The 19,322-nt window shown below is 43.8% G+C and overlaps 1 protein-coding gene across 1 annotated transcript; it reads left to right on the top strand.

Annotated features, from left to right (window-relative positions):
• The first annotated feature begins 17,438 nt into the window (after positions 1–17,438).
• On the top strand, positions 17,439–18,466 carry LOC125520577 (heavy metal-associated isoprenylated plant protein 28). The gene is made up of 3 exons (XM_048685532.2): positions 17,439–17,603; positions 17,699–17,774; positions 17,892–18,466. The coding sequence occupies exons 1-3, from the start codon at positions 17,598–17,600 to the stop codon at positions 18,302–18,304; spliced, it is 495 nt and encodes a 164-aa protein (XP_048541489.2). The 5' UTR covers positions 17,439–17,597; the 3' UTR covers positions 18,305–18,466.
• The last annotated feature ends 856 nt before the right edge of the window (positions 18,467–19,322 follow it).

A 19,322-nucleotide genomic window follows, 5' to 3' on the forward strand; every position in this document is an offset into this window, starting at 1 on the left:
CGTCATCCGTTCCGTACGTGTGTTGAACGCGGAGGCACCGTCCGTTCGGTGCTAAGATCATCGGTGATTTGAATCACGTCGTGTTCGACTACATCATCCCCGTTCTTTGAACGCTTCCGCTCGCGATCTACAAGGTACGTAGATGCATCTAATCACTCGTTGCTAGATGAACTCCTAGATGGATCTTGGTGAAACCGTAGGAAATTTTTTTGTTTTCTGCTACGTTCCCCAACAGTGGCATCATGAGCTAGGTCTATGCGTAATTCTCTTGCACGAGTAGAACACAAAGTAGTTGTGGGCGTTGATTTTGTTCAATATGCTTGCCGTTACTAGTCTTATCTTGATTCGGCGGCATCGTGGGATGAAGCGGCCCGGACCGACCTTACACGTACTCTTACGTGCGACAGGTTCCACCGACTGACATGCACTAGTTGCATAAGGTGGCCAGCGGGTGTCTGTCTCTCCTACTTTAGTCGGATCGGATTCGATGAAAAGGGTCCTTATGAAGGGTAAATAGCAATTGGCATATCACGTTGTGATCTTTGCGTAGGTAAGAAACGTTCTTGCTAGAAACCCATAGCAGCCACGTAAAACATGCAAACAACAATTAGAGGACGTCTAACTTGTTTTTGCAGGGTATGCTATGTGATGTGATATGGCCAAAGTTGTGATGAATGATGAATGATCCATATGTGATGTATGAGATGTTCATGCTATTGTAATAGGAATCACAACTTACATGTCGATGAGTATGACGGTGACAGGATGATCATGGAGCCCCAAGATGGAGATCAAAGGAGCTATGTGATATTGGCCATATCATGTCACTATTATTATTTGATTGCATGTGATGTTTATCATGTTTTGCATCTTGTTTACTTAGAACGACGGTAGTGAATAAGATGATCCCTTACAACAATTTCAAGAAGTGTTCTCCCCTAACTGTGCACCGTTGCTACAGTTCGTCGCTTCGAAGCATCACGTGTTAATCGGGTGTGATAGATCCTTTCGTTCACATACAACGGGTGTAAGCAAGATTTACACATGCAAAAACACTTAGGGTTAACTTGACGAGCCTAGCATGTGAATACATGGCCTCGGAACACAGAGACCGAAAGGTCGAACACGAGTCGTATGGAAGATACGATCAACATGGAGATGTTCACCGACGATGACTAGTCCGTCTCACGTGTTAATCGGACACGGCTTAGTCGACTTGGATCGTGTAACACTTAGATGACTAGAGGGATGTCTAATCTGAGTGGGAGTTCATTAATAATTTGATTAGATGAACTTAATTATCATGAACTTAGTCTAAAATCTTTACAATATGTCCTGTAGATCAAATGGCCAACGTTGTATTCAATTTCAACGCGTTCCTAGAGAAAACCAAGCTGAAAGACGATGGCAGCAACTATACGGACTGGGTCCGGAACCTGAGGATCATCCTCATAGCTGCCAAGAAAGATTATGTCCTACAAGCACCGCTAGGTGATCCACCCGTCCCACAGAACCAAGACGCTATGAACGCTTGGCAGACACGTACTGATGACTACTCCCTCGTTCAGTGCGGCATGCTTTACAGCTTAGAACCGGGGCTCCAAAAGCGTTTTGAGAGACATGGAGCATATGAGATGTTCGAAGAGCTAAAAATGGTTTTTCAAGCTCATGCCCGGATCGAGAGATATGAAGTCTCCGATAAGTTCTTTAGCTGTAAGATGGAGGAAAATAGTTCTGTCAGTGAGCACATACTCACTATGTCTGGGTTACATAACCGCTTGACTCAGCTGGGAGTTAATCTCCCAGATGACGCGGTCATTGACAGAATCTTCCAGTCGCTTCCACCAAGCTACAAGAGCTTTGTGATGAACTTCAATATGCAGGGGATGGTAAAAACCATTCCTGAAGTATTTGCTATGCTGAAATCAGCAGAGGTAGAAGTCAAGAAGGAACATCAAGTGTTGATGATAAATAAAACCACTAAGTTCAAGAAGGGCAAGGGTAAAAAGAACTTCAAGAAGGACGGCAAGGAAGTTGCTGCGCCCGGCAAGCAAGCTGTCGGGAAGAATTCAAAGTATGGACCCAAGCCTGAGACAGAGTGCTTTTATTGCAAAGGGAAGGGTCACTGGAAGCGAAACTGCCCCAAATACTTAGCGGACAAGAGGGCCGGCAACACCAAAGGTATATTTGATATACATGTAATTGATGTGTACCTTACCAGTACTCGTAGCAACTCCTGGGTATTTGATACCGGTGCCGTTGCTCATATTTGTAACTCACCGCAGGAGCTGCGGAATAAACGAAAACTGGCAAAGGACGAGGTGACGATGCGCGTCGGGAATGGTTCCAAGGTCGATGTGATCGCCGTCGGCACGCTACCTCTACATTTACCTACGGGATTAGTTATAAACCTCAATAATTGTTATTTAGTGCCTATATTGAGCATGAACATTGTATCAGGATCTCGTTTAATACGAGATGGCTACTCATTTAAATCCGAGAATAATGGTTGTTCTATTTATATGAGAGATATGTTTTATGGTCATGCTCCGATAGTCAATGGTTTATTCTTAATGAATCTCGAGCGTATTACTACACATGTTCATAGTGTGAGTACCAAAAGATGTAAGGTTGATAATGATAGTCCCACATACTTGTGGCACTGCCGCCTTGGTCACATAGGTGTCAGACGCATGAAGAAGCTCCATGCAGATGGACTTTTAGAGTCTCTTGATTATGAATCATTTGACACGTGCGAACCATGCCTCATGGGAAAAATGACCAAGACTCCGTTCTCAGGAACGATGGAGCGAGCAACTGACTTATTGGAAATCATACATACTGATGTGTGCGGTCCAATGAGTGTTGAGGCTCGTGGTGGCTATCGTTATGTTCTCACCCTCACTGATGACTTGAGTAGATATGGGTATGTCTACTTAATGAAACACAAGTCTGAAACCTTTGAAAAGTTCAAGGAATTTCAGAGTGAGGTTGAGAATCAACGTGACAGGAAAATCAAGTTTCTACGATCAGATCGTGGAGGAGAATACTTGAGTCACGAATTTAGCACACACTTAAGAAAATGTGGAATAGTTTCACAACTCACGCCGCCTGGAACACCTCAGCGTAACGGTGTGTCCGAACGTCGTAATCGCACTCTATTAGATATGGTGCGATCTATGATGTCTCTTGCCGATTTACCGCTATCTTTTTGGGGCTATGCTTTAGAGACTGCCGCATTCACTTTAAATAGGGCTCCGTCGAAATCCGTTGAGACGACACCGTATGAATTATGGTTTGGGAAGAAACCTAAGCTGTCGTTTCTAAAAGTTTGGGGATGCGATGCTTATGTCAAGAAACTTCAACCTGAAAAGCTCGAACCCAAGTCGAAAAAATGCGTCTTCATAGGATACCCTAAATAAACTTATGGGTATACCTTCTACCACAGATCCGAAGGCAAGATCTTTGTTGCCAAGAATGGATCCTTTCTGGAGAAAGAGTTTCTCTCGAAAGAAGTAAGTGGGAGGAAGGTAGAACTTGATGAAGTATTACCTCTTGAACCGGAAAATGGCGCAACTCAAGAAAATGTTCCTGAGGCGCCTGCACCGACTAGAGAGGAAGTTATTGATGATGATCAAGATACTTCTGATCAAGCTCCTACTGAAATTCGAAGGTCCACAAGGACACGTTCCGCACCAGAGTGGTACGGCAACCCTGTCTTGGAAATCATGTTGTTAGACAACAGTGAACCTTCGAACTATGAAGAAGCGATGGCGGGCCCGGATTCCGACAAATGGCTAGAAGCCATGAAATCCGAGATAGGATCCATGTATGAAAACGAAGTATGGACTTTGACTGACTTGCCCGTTGAACGGCGAGCCATAGAAAATAAATGGATCTTTAAGAAGAAGACAGACGCGGATGGTAATGTGACCATCTATAAAGCTAGGCTTGTCGCTAAGGGTTATCGACAAGTTCAAGGGGTTGACTACGATGCGACTTTCTCACCGGTAGCGAAGCTGAAGTCCGTCCGAATCATGTTAGCGATTGCCGCATTCTACGATTATGAGATATGGCAAATGGACGTCAAAACGGCATTCCTTAATGGTTTCCTTAAGGAAGAGTTGTATATGATGCAGCCGGAAGGTTTTGTCGATCCTAAGAATGCTAACAAGGTGTGCAAGCTCCAACTCTCGATTTATGGGCTGGTGCAAGCATCTCGGAGTTGGAACATTCGCTTTGATGAGATGATCAAAGCGTTTGGGTTTACGCAGACTTATGGAGAAGCCTGCGTTTACAAGAAAGTGAGTGGGAGCTCTGTAGCATTTCTCATACTATATGTAGATGACATACTTTTGATGGGAAATGATATAGAACTCTTGGACAGCATCAAGGCCTAATTGAATAAGAGTTTTTCAATGAAGGACCTTGGAGAAGCTGCTTATATATTAGGCATCAAGATCTATAGAGATAGATCAAGACGCCTCATAGGTCTTTCACAAAGCACATACCTTGATAAGATTTTTGAAGAAGTTCAAAATGGATCAGTCCAAGAAAGGGTTCTTGCCTGTTTTGCAAGGTGTGAGATTGAGCTCAGCTCAATGCCCGACCACGGCAGAAGAGATAGAAGAGATGAGTATCATCCCCTATGCCTCAGCCATAGGTTCTATTATGTATGCCATGCTGTGTACCAGACCTGATGTAAACCTTGGCGTAAGTTTGGTAGGAAGGTACCAAAGTAATCCCGGCAAGGAACACTGGACAGCGGTCAAGAATATCCTGAAGTATCTGAAAAGGACTAAGGAAATGTTTCTCGTTTATGGAGGTGACGAAGAGCTCGTCGTAAAGGGTTACGTCGACGCTAGCTTCGACACAGATCTGGATGACTCTAAGTCACAAACCGGATACGTGTATATGTTGAATGGTGGAGCAGTGAGCTGGTGCAGCTGCAAACAGAGCGTCGTGGCGGGATCTACATGTGAAGCGGAGTACATGGCAGCCTTGGAGGCAGCACATGAAGCCATATGGGTGAAGGAGTTCATCACCGACCTAGGAGTCATACCCAATGCGTCGGGGCCAATCAAACTCTTTTGTGACAACACTGGAGCTATTGCACTTGCCAAGGAGCCCAGGTTTCACAAGAAGACAAGGCACATCAAGCGTCGCTTCAACTCCATTCGTGAAAATGTTCAAGATGGAGACATAGAGATTTGTAAAGTACATACGGACCTGAATATAGCAGATCCGTTGACTAAACCTCTCCCTAGGGCAAAACATGATCAACACCAGAATTCCATGGGTGTTCGATTCATCACAATGTAACTAGATTATTGACTCTAGTGCAAGTGGGAGACTGTTGGAAATATGCCCTAGAGGCAATAATAAAAGCATTATTATTATATTTCTTTGTTCATGATAATTGTCTTTATTCATGCTATAACTGTATTATCCGGAAATCGTAATACACGTGTGAATACATAGACCATAATATGTCCCTAGTAAGCCTCTAGTTGACTAGCTCGTTGATCAACAGATAGTCATGATTTCCTGGCTATGGACATTGGATGTCATTGATAACGGGATCACATCATTAGGAGAATGATGTGATGGACAAGACCCAATCCTAAGCATAGTACAAAGATCGTGTAGTTCATTTGCTAGAGCTTTTCCAATGTCAAGTATCTTTTCCTTTGACCATGAGATCATGTAACTCCCGGATACCGTAGGAGTGCTTTGGGTGTATCAAACGTCACAACGTAACTGGGTGACTATAAAGGTGCATTACAGGTATCTCCGAAAGTGTCTGTTGGGTTGACACGGATCGAGACTGGGATTTGTCACTCTGGATAACGGAGAGGTATCACTGGGCCCACTCGGTAATGCATCATCATTATGAGCTCAAGGTGACCAAGTGGTTGATCACAGGATCCTGCATTACGGTACGAGTAAAGTGACTTGCCGGTAACGAGATTGAACAAGGTATTGGGATACCAACGATCGAGTCTCGGGCAAGTAACATACCGATTGACAAAGGGAATTGTATACGGGGTTGATTAATCCTCGACATCGTGGTTCATCCGATGAGATCATCGTGGAGCATGTGGGAGCCATCATGGGTATCCAGATCCCGCTGTTGGTTATTGACCGGAGAGTCGTCTCGGTCATGTCTGCTTGTCTCCTGAACCCGTAGGGTCTACACACTTAAGGTTCGGTGACGCTAGGGTTATGAAGATATGTGTATGCAGTAACCCGAATGTTGTTCGGAGTCCCGGATGAGATCCCGGACGTCACGAGGAGTTCCGGAATGGTCCGGAGGTAAAGAATTATATATAGGAAGTGCTGTTTCGGCCATCGGGACAAGTTTCGGGGTTATCGGTATTGTACCGGGACCACCGGAGGGGTCCCGGGGGCCCACCGGGTGGGGCCACCTATCCCGGGGGGCCACATGGGCTGTAGGGGGTGCGCCTTGGCCTATATGGGCCAAGGGCACCAGCCCCTATAGGCCCATGCGCCTAGGGTTTCCATGGGGGAGGAGTCCCACTAGTGGAAGGCACCCCTGAGTGCCTTGGGGGGGAGGGAAACCTCCCCTGGCCGCCGCACCAAGGAGATTAGATCTCCTGGGCTGGCGCACCACCCCCCCTTGGCCCTCCTATATATAGTTGAGGAGAGGGAGGACTTCATACCTCAGCCTTTGGTGCTTCCCTCTCTCCCCGTTACGTCTCTCTCTCGTAGTACAGGCGAAGCCCTGCTACTGTGACGCCCTGCATCCACCACCACGCCGTCGTGTTGCTGGATCTTCATCAACCTCTCCTTCCCCCTTGCTGGATCAAGAAAGGAGGAGACGTCATCCGTTCCGTACGTGTGTTGAACGCGGAGGCACCGTCCGTTCGGTGCTAAGATCATCGGTGATTTGAATCACGTCGTGTTCGACTACATCATCCCCGTTCTTTGAACGCTTCCGCTCGCGATCTACAAGGTACGTAGATGCATCTAATCACTCGTTGCTAGATGAACTCCTAGATGGATCTTGGTGAAACCGTAGGAAAATTTTTTGTTTTCTGCTACGTTCCCCAACATATTATTCATGCTAGAATTGTATTGACCGGAAACCTAAATACATGTGTGGATACATAGACAAACACCATGTCCCTAGTGAGCCTCTACTTGACTAGCTCGTTGATCAAAGATGGTTAAGGTTTCCTAACCATGGACATGAGTTGTCATTTGATAACGGGATCACATCATTAGGAGAATGATGTGATGGGCAAGACCCATCTGTTAGCTTAGCATTATGATCGTTCAGTTTTATTGCTATTACTTTCTTCATGTCAAATACATATTCCTTCGACTATGAGATTATGCAACTCCCGGATAGCATAGGAACACCTTGTGTGCTATCAAATGTCACAACATAACGGGGTGATTATAAAGATGCTCTACAAGTATCTCCGAAGATGTTTGTTGGGTTGGCATAGATCGAGATTAGGATTTGTCACTCCGAATATCGGAGAGGTATCTCTGGGCCCTCTCGGTAATGCACATCATGAGAAGCCTTGCAAGAAAAGTGACTAATGAGTTAGTTGCAGGATGATGTATTACGGAACGAGTAAAGAGACTTGTCGGTAACAAGATTGAACTAGGTATGAGGATACCGACGATCGAATCTTGGGCAAGTAACATACCGATGACAAAGGGAATAACGTATGTTGTCATAACGGTTCAACCAATAAAGATCATCGTAGAATATGTAGGAGCCAATATGAGCATCCAGGTTCCGCTATCGGTTATTGACCGGAGAGGTGTCTCGGTCATATCTACATAGTTCTCGAACACGTAGGGTCCGCACGCTTAACGTTCGATGACGATATTGAATTATATGAGTTATGTGATTTGGTGACTGAATGTTGTTCGGAGTCCCGGATGAGATCATGGACATGACGGGGAGTCTCAAAATGGTCGATAGGTAAAGATAGATATATAGGACGATGGTATTCGGACACCGAAAGTGTTCCGAAGGGTATCGGGTACTTATCTGGGTCACCGAAAGGTGTTTCGGATGCCCCCGGTAATCCTATGGCAATATGGGCCTTCTGAAGGAACACAATAGCCCACAAGGGGCTGGTGCTCCCTATAGGGCCATAGGAGGAGGAGAAGGAAAGGGGGGAAGGGAAAGGAAAGTGTGAATTAGGATCCCCACTTCCCTCACCCCCTCTCTTTCCTTCCCCTTCATGCATACATGGAAAGAGGGGGCACCACTTGAGAAACCCCAAGTAGGATTTTCGGATCCTACTTGGGGCACCCCTTGGCTTCCTCTCCTCCCCTTCCACCTATATATACATGGGGAGGGGGCGCCTAGAACACACACCAACAATTGTTAGCCGTGTGTGGCGCCCCCCTCCACAGTTTATGCCTCCGGTCATATCTTCATAGTGCTTAGGCGAAGCCCTGCACGGATCACTTCACCATCACTGTCACCACACTGTCGTGCTGATGGAACTCATCTACTACCTCGACACCTTGCTGGATCAAGAAGGCGAGGGACATCACCGAGCTCAACATGTGCAGAATTCGGAGGTGCCGTATGTTCAGTGCTTGATCGGTTGGAGCTAGAAGAAGTTCGACTACATAAACCACTTGTCAAACGCTTCCGCTTTCGGTCTACGAGGGTAAGTGGACACACTCTCCCCTCTCGTTGCTATGCATCTCCTAGATAGATCTTGCGGGAGCGTAGGAATTTTTTTGAAATTGCATGCTATGTTTCCCAACAGTGGCATCATGAGCCAGGTCTATGCGTAGATGATATTCACGAGTAGAACACAAAGAGTTGTGGGCGGTGATCGTCATACTGCTTACCACCAATGTCTTATTTTGGTTCGGCGGTATTGTTGGATGAAGCGGCCTGGAGCAACCTTACATGACCACGTTCATGAGACCGGTTCCACCAACAGACATGCAACTAGTTTTGCATAAAGGTGGCTGGCAGGTGTCTGTTTCTCCTACTTTAGTTGAATCAAATTTGATTGCGGCCGGTCCTTGTTGAAGGTTAAAACAGCAAACTTGATAAATCACTATTGTGGTTTTGATGAGTAGGTAAGAACGGTTCTTGCTAGAAGCCCATAGCAGCCACGTAAAACTTGCAACAACAAAGTAGAGGACGTCTAACTTGTTTTTGCAGGGCATGTTGTGATGTGATATGGTCAAGACATGATGTGATATACGTTATTGTATGAGATGATCATGTTTTGTAGAAGTTATCGGCAACCGGCAGGAGCCTTATGGTTATCTATTTATTGTATGAAATGCAAACGCCATTTAATTGCTTTACTTTATCACTATGCGTTAGTGATAGTTGTAGAAGCAATAGTTGGTGAGACGACCACGACGCTACGATGGAGATCAAGGTGTCGATCCGGCGACAATGGAGATCATGACGATGCTTTGGAGATGGAGATCCAAAGCACAAGTGATGATGGCCATATCATGTCACATATTTTGATTGCATGTGATGTTTATATTTTATGCATCTTATTTTGCTTAGTACGACGGTAGCATTATAAGATGATCCCTTAACTAAAATTTCAAGGTATAAGTGTTCTCCCTGAGTACGCACCGTTGCGACAGTTCGTCGTGTTGAGACACCACGTGATGATCGGGTGTGATAGACTCTACATTCACATACAACGGATGCAAGACAGTTTTACACATGCGGAATACTCGGGTTAAACTTGACGAGCCTGGCATGTACAGACATGGCCTCAGAACACTGGAGACCGAAGGGTCGAACGTGAATCATATAGTAAATATGATCAACATAGAGATGTTCACCATTGATGACTACTCCATATCACATGATGATTGGACATGGTTTAGTTGATTTGGATCACGTAACATTTAGATGACTTGAGGGATGTCTATCTAAGTGGGAGTTCTTAAGTAATTTGATTAATTGAACTTAATTTATCATGAACTTAGTCCTGCTAGTATTTGCAAATCTATGTTGTAGAGCAATAGCGCGCGATATAGCTCCCTTATTTTTGATATGTTCCTAGAGAAAATAAGTTGAAAGATGATAGTAGCAATGATGCGGACTGGGTTCGTGATCTGAGGATTGTCCTCATTGCTGCACAGAAGAATTATGTCCTTGATGCACTGCTAGGTGACAGACCTATTGTAGGAGCAGATGCAAACGTTATGAACGTCTGGCAAGCTTGATATGATGACTACTTGATAGTTTAGTGCACCATGCTTTACGTCTTAAAACCGGGACTTCAAATGTTTTGAACGCCATGGAGCATATGAGATGTTCCAAGAGTTGAAATTAGTATTTCAGACTCATGCTCGTGTTGAGAGGTATGAGACCTCTGACAAATACTTTGCCTACAAGATGGAGGAGAATAGCTTAGCCAGTGAGCATGTGCTCTAAATGTCTGGGTAGTACAATCGCTTGAATCAAGTGGGAGTTAATCTTCCAGATAAGATACTGATTGACAAAGTTCTCTAGTCACTATCACCAAGTTACTAGAACTTCGTGATGAACTATAATATGCAAGGGATGACGAAAACGATTCCCAAGCTCTTCGCGATGCTGAAATCGGCGAAGGTAGAAATCAAGAAAGAACATCAAGTGTTGATGATTAACAAGACCACTAGTTTCAAGAAAAAGGGCAAGGGAAAGAAAGGGAACTTCAAGAAGAATGAAAAACAAGTTGCCACTCCCGGGAAGAAGCCCAAAGCTAGACCCAAGCCTGAAACTGAGTGCTTCTACTGCAAAGGGAATGGTCACTGGAAGCGGAACTGCCCCAGATACTTGGCGAATAAGAAGGATGGCAAAGTGAACAAAGGTATATTTGATATACATGTTATTGATGTGTGCTTTACTAGTCTTCGTAGCAACCCCTGGGTATTCGATACCAGTTCAGTTGCTAAGATTAGTAACTCGAAACAGGAGTTGCAGAATGAATATAGACTAGTTAAGGACGAGGTGACGATGTGTGTTGGAAGTGATTCCAAGGTTTGATACAATCACCATCGCACACTCCCTCTACATTCAGGATTAGTGTTGAACCTAAATAAATGTTATTTGGTGTTTGCGTTGAGCATGAATATGATCGGATCATGTTTATTTCAACAGTTATTCATTTAAGTCAGAGAATAATTGTTGTTCTATTTAAATGAATAAAACCTTCTATGGTCATACACTCAACGTGAATGGTTTGTTGAATCTCGATTGTAGTGATACACATATTCATAATATTGATGCCAAAAGATGCAAAGTTAATAATGATAGTGCAACATAATTGTGGCACTGCCATTTAGGTCATATTGGTGTAAAGCGCATGAAGAAACTCCATGCAGATGGGCTTTCGGAATCACTTGATTACGAATCATTTGATACTTGCGAACCATGCCTCATGGGCAAAATGACTAAAACTCTGTTCTCCGAAACAATGGAGCGAGCCAATGACTTATTGGAAATAATACATACCGATGTATGCAGTCCAATGAGTGTTGAGGCACGCAGCGGGTATCGTTATTTTCTGACCTTCACAGATGATTTAAGCAGATATGGGTATATCTACTTAATGAAACACAAGTCTGAAACATTTGAAAAGTTCAAAGAATTTCGGAGTGAAGTGGAGAATCATCGTAACAAGAAATAAAGTTTCTACGATCTGATCGTGGAGGCGAATATTTGAGTTACGAGTTTGGCCTTCACTAAAAACAATGTTGAATAGTTTCACAACTCACGCCACCTGGAACACCACAGCATAATGGTGTTTCCGAACGTCGTAATCATACTTTATTAGATATGGTGCATTCAATGATGCCTCTTACCGATTTACCACTATCGTTTTGGGGTTATGGATTAGAGATAGCTGCATTCACGTTAAATAGGGCACCGTCTAAATCTGTTGAGACGACACCATATGAACTGTGGTTTGGCAAGAAACCCAAGCTGTTATTTCTTAAAGTTTGGGGTTGCGACACTTATGTCAAAAGGCTTCAGCCTGATAAGCTCGAACCCAAATTGGAGAAGTGTGTCTTCATAGGATACCCTAAGGAAACAATTGGGTACACCTTCTACCACAAATCCAAAGGCAAGATATTTGTTACCAAGAATGGAAACTTTCTAGAGAAGGAGTTTCTCTCGAAAGAAGTGAGTGGGAGGAAAGTAGAAATTGATGAGGTAATTGTATCTTCTCTCGAATTGGAAGGTAGCTCATCATAGAAAACTGTTCTCGTGATGCGCACACCAACTAGAGAGGAAGCTAATGATAATGATAATGAAACTTCAGATCAAGTTACTACTGAACCTCATAGGTCGACCAGAGCACGATCCGCACCAGAGTGGTACGGTAATCCTATTCTGGAAGTCATGTTACTAGACCATGACGAACCTACGAACTATGAAGAAGCTATGAGAGCTCAGATTCCAATAAATGGCTTGAGGCCATGAAATCTGAGATATGATCCATGTATGAGAACAAAGTGTGAACTTTGGTGGACTGCCCGATGATCGGCAAGCCATTGAGAATAAATGGATCTTCAAGAAGAAGACTGACTCTGATAGTAATGTCACTATCTACAAAGCTTGATTTGTCGCAAAAGGTTTTCAACAAAGTTCAAGGAGTTGACTACGATGAGACTTTCTCACCCGCAGCGATGCTTAAGTCTGTCCGAATCATGTTAGCAATTGCCACATTATATGATTATAAAATCTAGCAAATGGATGTAAAAAAACTGCATTCCTTAATGGATATCAAAGACGAGTTGTTGTATATGATGCAACCAGAAGGTTTTTGTCAATCCTAAAGGTGCTAACAAAGTGTGCGAGCTCCAGCGATCCATCTATGGACTGGTGCAATCATCTCAGAGTTGGAATATACGCTTTGATAAGGTGATCAAAGCATATGGTTTTATACAGACTTATGGTGAAGCCTGTATTTACAAGAAAGTGAGTGGGAGCTCTGTAGCATTTATGATAGTATATGTGGATGACATATTGTTGATTGGAAATGATATAGAATTTTTGGATAGCATAAAAGGATACTTGAATAAAAAAATCAATGAAAGACCTCGGTGAAGCTACTTACATATTGGGAATCAAGATCTATAGGGATAGATCGAGACGCTTAATAGAACTTCCACAAAGCACATACCTTGACAAGATTTTGAAGAAGTTCAAAATGTATCAGTCAAAGAAAGGGTTCTTGCCTATATTGCAAGGTGTGAAGTTGAGTAAGACTCAAAGCCCGACCACGGTAGAAGATAGAGAGAGAATGAAAGTCATTCCCTATGCCTCAGCCATAGGTTCTATAAAGTATGTCATACTGTGTACCAGACATATTGTGTACCTTGCCATGAGTTTGGCAAGGGGGTACAATAGTGATCCAGAAGTAGATCACTGGACAGCGGGCAAAATTATCCTTAGTTACTTAAGAGGACTAAGGAAATGTTCCTCGGTTATGGAGGTGATAAAGAGTTCGTCGTAAAGGGTTATATCGATGCAAGCTTTGGCACTGATCTGGATGACTCAGTGTCTCAATCTGGATACATATTAAAACTAGGAGCAATTAGCTAGAGTAGCTCCATGTAGAGCATTGTAGACATAGAAATTTGCAAAATACATACGGTTCTGAATGTGGCAGACCCGTTGACTGGACCTCTCTCACAAGCAAAACATGATCACACCTTAGTACTCTTTGGGTGTTAATCACATGACGATGTGAACTAGATTATTGACTCTAGTAAACCCTTTTTGGTATTAGTCACATGGCGATATGAACTATTGGTGTTAAATCACATGGCGATGTGAACTAGATTATTGATTCTAGTGCAAGTGGGAGACTGAAGGAAATATGCCCTAGAGGCAATAATAAAGTTGTTATTTTATATTTCCTTATTCATGATAAATGTTTATTATTCATGCTAGAATTGTATTGATCGGAAACCTAAATACATGTGTGGATACATAGACAAACACTGTGTCCCTAGTGAGCCTCTACTTGACTAGCTCGTTGATCAAAGATGGTTAAGGTCTCCTAACCATGGACATGGGTTGTCATTGCTTTCTTCATGTCAAATACATATTCCTTCGACTATGAGATTATACAACTCCCGGATACCAGAGGAAAGCCTTGTCTGCTATCAAACGTCACAACGTAACTGGGTGATTATAAAGATGCTCTACAAGCATCTCCGAAGGTGTTTGTTGGGTTGGCATAGATCGAGATTAGGATTTGTCACTCTGAATATCAGAGAGGTATCTCTGGGGTAATGCACATCATGAGAAGCCTTGTAAGCAAAGTGACTAATGAGTTAGTTGCAAGATGATGTATTACGAAACGAGTAAAGAGACTTGCCGGTAACGAGATTGAACTAGGAATGAGGATACCGATGATCGAATCTCGGGCAAGTAACATACCGATGACAAAGGGAATAATGTATGTTGTCATAACAGTTCGACTGATAAAGAACTTCGTAGAATATGTAGGAGCCAATATGAGCATCCAGGTTCCGCTATTAGTTATTGACCGGAGAGGTGTCCTGGTCATGTCTAAATAGTTCTCGAACCCGTAGGGTCCGCACGCTTAACGTTCGATGACGATATTGAATTATATGAGTTATGTGATTTGGTGACTGAATGTTGTTCCGAGTCCCCAATGAGATCACGGACATGACAAGGAGTCTCTAAATGGTTGAGAGGTAAAGATTGATATATATATATATATATATAGGATATATATATATATATAGGACGATGGTATTCGAACACCGGAAGTGTTCCGGAGGGTATCGGGTACTTATCGGGTCATCAGAAGGTGTTTCGGGTGCCCCCGGCAATTCTATGGGCTATATGGGCCTTGTGAAGGAACACACCAGCCCACAGGGTCTGGTGCGCCCTATAGGGCCATAGGAGGAGGAGAAGGAAAGGGGGGAATGGAAAGGAAAGTGTGAATTCGGATTCCCACTTCCTTCCCTCACCCTCCCCTCTTTCCTTCCCCTTCATGCATACATGGAAAGAGTGGGGCGCCACTCGGGAAACCGGTCATATCTTCATAGTTAGCTGTGTGAGGTGCCCCCCTTCATAGTTTATGCCTCCGGTCATATCTTCATAGTGCTTAGGTGAAGCCCTGCATGGATCACTTCACCATCACCGTCACCACGTCGTGCTGACGAAACTCATCTACTACCTCGACACCTTACTGGACCAAGAAGGCGAGGGACGTCATCGAGTTGAACGTGTGCAGAACTCGGAGGTGTCGTACGTTCGGTGCTTGATCGGTCGGAGCTAGAAGAAGTTCGACTACATCAACTGCGTTGTCAAACGCTTCTGCTTTCGTTTTACGAGGGTACGTGGACACACTCCCCCCTCTTGTTGCTATGCATCTCCTAGATAGATCTTGCGTGAGTGTAGGAATTTTTTTTTAAATTGCATGCTACGTTTCCCAACATCAATGGCCTCGATTTCCCCCTCCCGGAGGAAAGTATCCCGGGCGGAATCGCTCCGTCGGAGAGCAAAAGTGCTCCTGCCTAGGTTCCGCCTCGAGATGACAGCGCTTCATCCCGAAAGTCTTCTCTTGATTTTTTTTCGAAAATGACATCAGATAGGAGAAGATGGGTCTCGAAGGCCAGCTAGGGGCCCCACAAGCCCTCTGGTATTTCTTTTCTTTGGTATTTTTTATATTCCAAAATAATTTTCCATGAAACTTCAGCTCATTTGGAGTTGTGTAGAATAGGTATCTCTGATATAGCTTTTAAAGTTCAAAATTTCAGCTGTCGGCAATCTCCCTCTTCATGTAATTCTTGCAAATTAAGAGAGAAAAGGCATTAGGATTGCACCACAAAGTATTATATTGATAAAAAACATTATAAATAACAGTACGAAAACATGATGCAAAATAGACGTATCAACTCCCCAAGTTTAGACCTCGCTTGTCCTCAAGCGAAAACCGATGTCGATAATCATGACCACATGTTTAGAGAGAAAGGTGTCGATAAAAACAAAATACGGACATAGTAGCATTACGGTCATTATCATAGCAACAATATATCATCATAAAATTTCTCATGATCAAGTTACAATTCATCACAATAACGAAGCATAAAGCATAAATTTTCTTGAAAACTAACAAACTATGTTCTCAGTCAACAAGGCAATTATAATTCATCATATTTTCAGGAAGGGTCTCATGTAAGAGCTTTTGTTTATCAAGTCCATATACTCAATTATCATTTAGTCTGCTATGATTGCTGACACTCACGACATATATATGGAGCAAAATTTTCGGTCAAACACATAGAAATATAGGGGCTTATAGTTTCGCCTCCCAACTCATTTACCTCAAGGGTAATGTCAATAATAATAACTCATGATCACTCATGTCCAACTGGATATATATGCCTAGATTTTTTTCCCGCCACATGATGCTTGCAAAAATAAAAATAAAAAAGGAATAGAGAAGAACATTATTGACTCTTACATGAAAAGTAAATACTCAATTTTATACTAGCTTTGTAAGCTAGTATAAAGTTGAGTCACTTATTTTAAGACGGAGAAAGTAGAAAGCATCAACAACTTTGTGTCAGGTTTTAGGCCTTCTTTCGTTTAGAGGAATTTCACAGGAATTCTAGAGGATAGGATTCTTATAGGATTTTTTCCTTTAGAGCCCTTTGGTTCATAGGAATGGATTCCTATTCCAACATAGGATTGGTTCCTATCCTCCACATTTCATAGAAAAATAAAAAAGAGCCTAGACTCAATGGAAAAATTCCTTTGATGTCAACCAAATGACATCTTGTTTCCTATTCCTACTCATAGGATTTGAGATACATATCATTTCATTTTCTACAAGATTCCTATTCCTATGATAATCCTATCCTATGAACCAAAAAAGGCCTTAAGATGTACATAGGTATTTCCCGGAAGAAAAAGGAGGCGCAGCACGAAAATCCCCATCTACAGTAACTCAAAAAACATTTAATAATTGTTCAAAAAATCTGAATCTTTTTAAAACAATTTTTTAATGTTTTTCGATTTTTACTGTTCACCCGAGCTCATTTGAGCCCACGTCCAGCGCAGCACATCACTTGATATTTCACCTGACAATCGGCTTTTCCATTTGTTCAACTTGCATCGTGCTGACCCATATTGGCACTACTTATTCCTCAAAAAATATCGTCACTACTCTAGGTCAGCTTAACAAACTCGATGGGTCGCTCTACAGCATCCGCAAAACTATCACGCAACTACCAGGCCATTCACCGCTCCGCGTCGTCATGGCAGTGCCAGACAAAACGTTATGACTAGTTGCCACGTCGCTTTCATGATGCAGAGGCCGGCCAACAGCAGCACCGAAATTACATTGCAAATAATAAACCATCCACTGTCACTACATATATATAGTACGCACTACTGGTGCAACTTGCAGCTGGTAGTAGATATCTTCGTCTATCCGCGAGCTGACTTGACCTGAAAAAAGAAATATCCATACATTGTCATCTCCTTCCGGCCGTTATATACAGCCATACATTGTCCTAGCAAAGCACTCCGAGTTAGAAAGGAGCTCGACTTTTGTCTTCAAGAGCAATCAGCCATGACGGTAAGTTCTTGCACCTGGCTGTCTGCCTTTATCCACGGCTAAATTATCGGCATGGTCTAGTGCTAAATTCTTGAGAAACCTTGTGTTGCGTGCAGATCGTGGAGATGCAGATGAACATCGACTGCGACGGCTGCAAGGACAACGTGAGGAAGGCCCTTCTCAGGCTTCAAGGTATGCTATCCGAGGAATTTCTCATCATGATTGTGGTATCAGAGGATTGCCCCCGGCCTCTGCGTCAAGCGATGCACAGGAGACATGTCCTGATAATTTTGTGGTTGTGTTGTGCAGGCGTGCACTATGTGGACGTGGACCGAGCGCGGGACAAGGTGACGGTGACGGGCACGGCGAGCCAGAAGAAGGTGCTGCGCGCGGCGCGGCGCACGGGGAAGCTCGCCGTGCTGTGGCCGTCGGCGTACGACCCGGGGTACCACCACGCCCACGCCTACGCTCACGCGCAGCCGGCCTACTACCACTCCTACCAGGCCAAGCCCGCCGCCGCCGCCCACGCGCACCGCTACTACAACAGCATCCCGCACGGAGGGTACCCGGCGCCGGCGGCGCAGCACGGCAGCGCCAGCTCGTACAACTACCACGTCCATGGCTACTACGACTCGGACCTCCACGGGTACCACCACGAGCAGTCCAACGACGCGCGGAGCTACTTCAGCGACGACAACCCCACCGCCTGCTCCGTCATGTGATGCTTGCTCCGATGCCTACCAAAAATCGGCCTCCGCAGCGTGTACATACGTCGATCTCTTGTGTATAGCTCTGTCCAGCTGCTCTGTATAGGACCCTTTTTTTTTGCGGGTGCTCTGTATAAGACGTTGAAGCCTATGTTTGGAACACGAAATTTTACGCAACCTTTTTTTCAAGAAACACAGTAGAAATGCGAACGCTCACGCACACTTTCGACAGACTGCTTTTTCTTTTAGGGGGAGAGACTGATTATGTATGCAGCCGTAGATTGCAGATTTGGGCCCTCAAACGTCCTCAAACGTCCGAGGACGAGCCCGCGAACGGTGACTGGACAGGCCTCAAATTTTACCATTTACAATTACATGTCCTGTTTTTCTTCTTTTTTAGGATCTACACATCTTGTTTTCAAAACATCTATTATATGCAGGGTCATGCACGATGAGCACTCCGTCCATCTTGGGCCGGCTGGGCTGTCAAAACACAACGAAATTTGCTCGTATTTAAGACTTTTACACCCGTATTAGTTTTACCTCATCGCGTGATGAGCTAGTTGACCAGCTTAAATAGCCGGCTCATCCAAAAGCGATAAGCTTCTGACATCATTGCATCCTTAAAGAAAGATTGTCATTATGAATTTTCTATGTTTATCACATAGAAGATTTATAGTCAGGGTCTATCTCCTTGACAAGGGAAATATTCATGTTAATATTACCTTTTATGAATCACAATGTGTTGATAAAAATTAAAATCTATTATCATTCTAGTCATGGTATCAAAGCATGAACGACACGAACTTGAACACTCGATGAACAATGAAATGCAGTGTAGTGCCAAGTTATCTCGCTCATGCAGTAAGAATTGATAGACCTATACAACAACAGAGAGGCTTACCGACATGCGCCGCGCGGCGATGTGGTACTAAAATTTGGGTGCACTGATGAGAGATGACAGAGTTTCTGTGGCTGCAAGTGGGACCGCTACGACTTGCAGTGGGGTCAGCGGACCCGCCCTGACCCGCCC

The sequence above is a fragment of the Triticum urartu genome, chromosome 7A (assembly GCF_056163025.1).
Source record: "Triticum urartu cultivar PI428250 chromosome 7A, HENAU_Tu73, whole genome shotgun sequence".
NCBI classification, from domain to species: domain Eukaryota; kingdom Viridiplantae; phylum Streptophyta; class Magnoliopsida; order Poales; family Poaceae; genus Triticum; species Triticum urartu.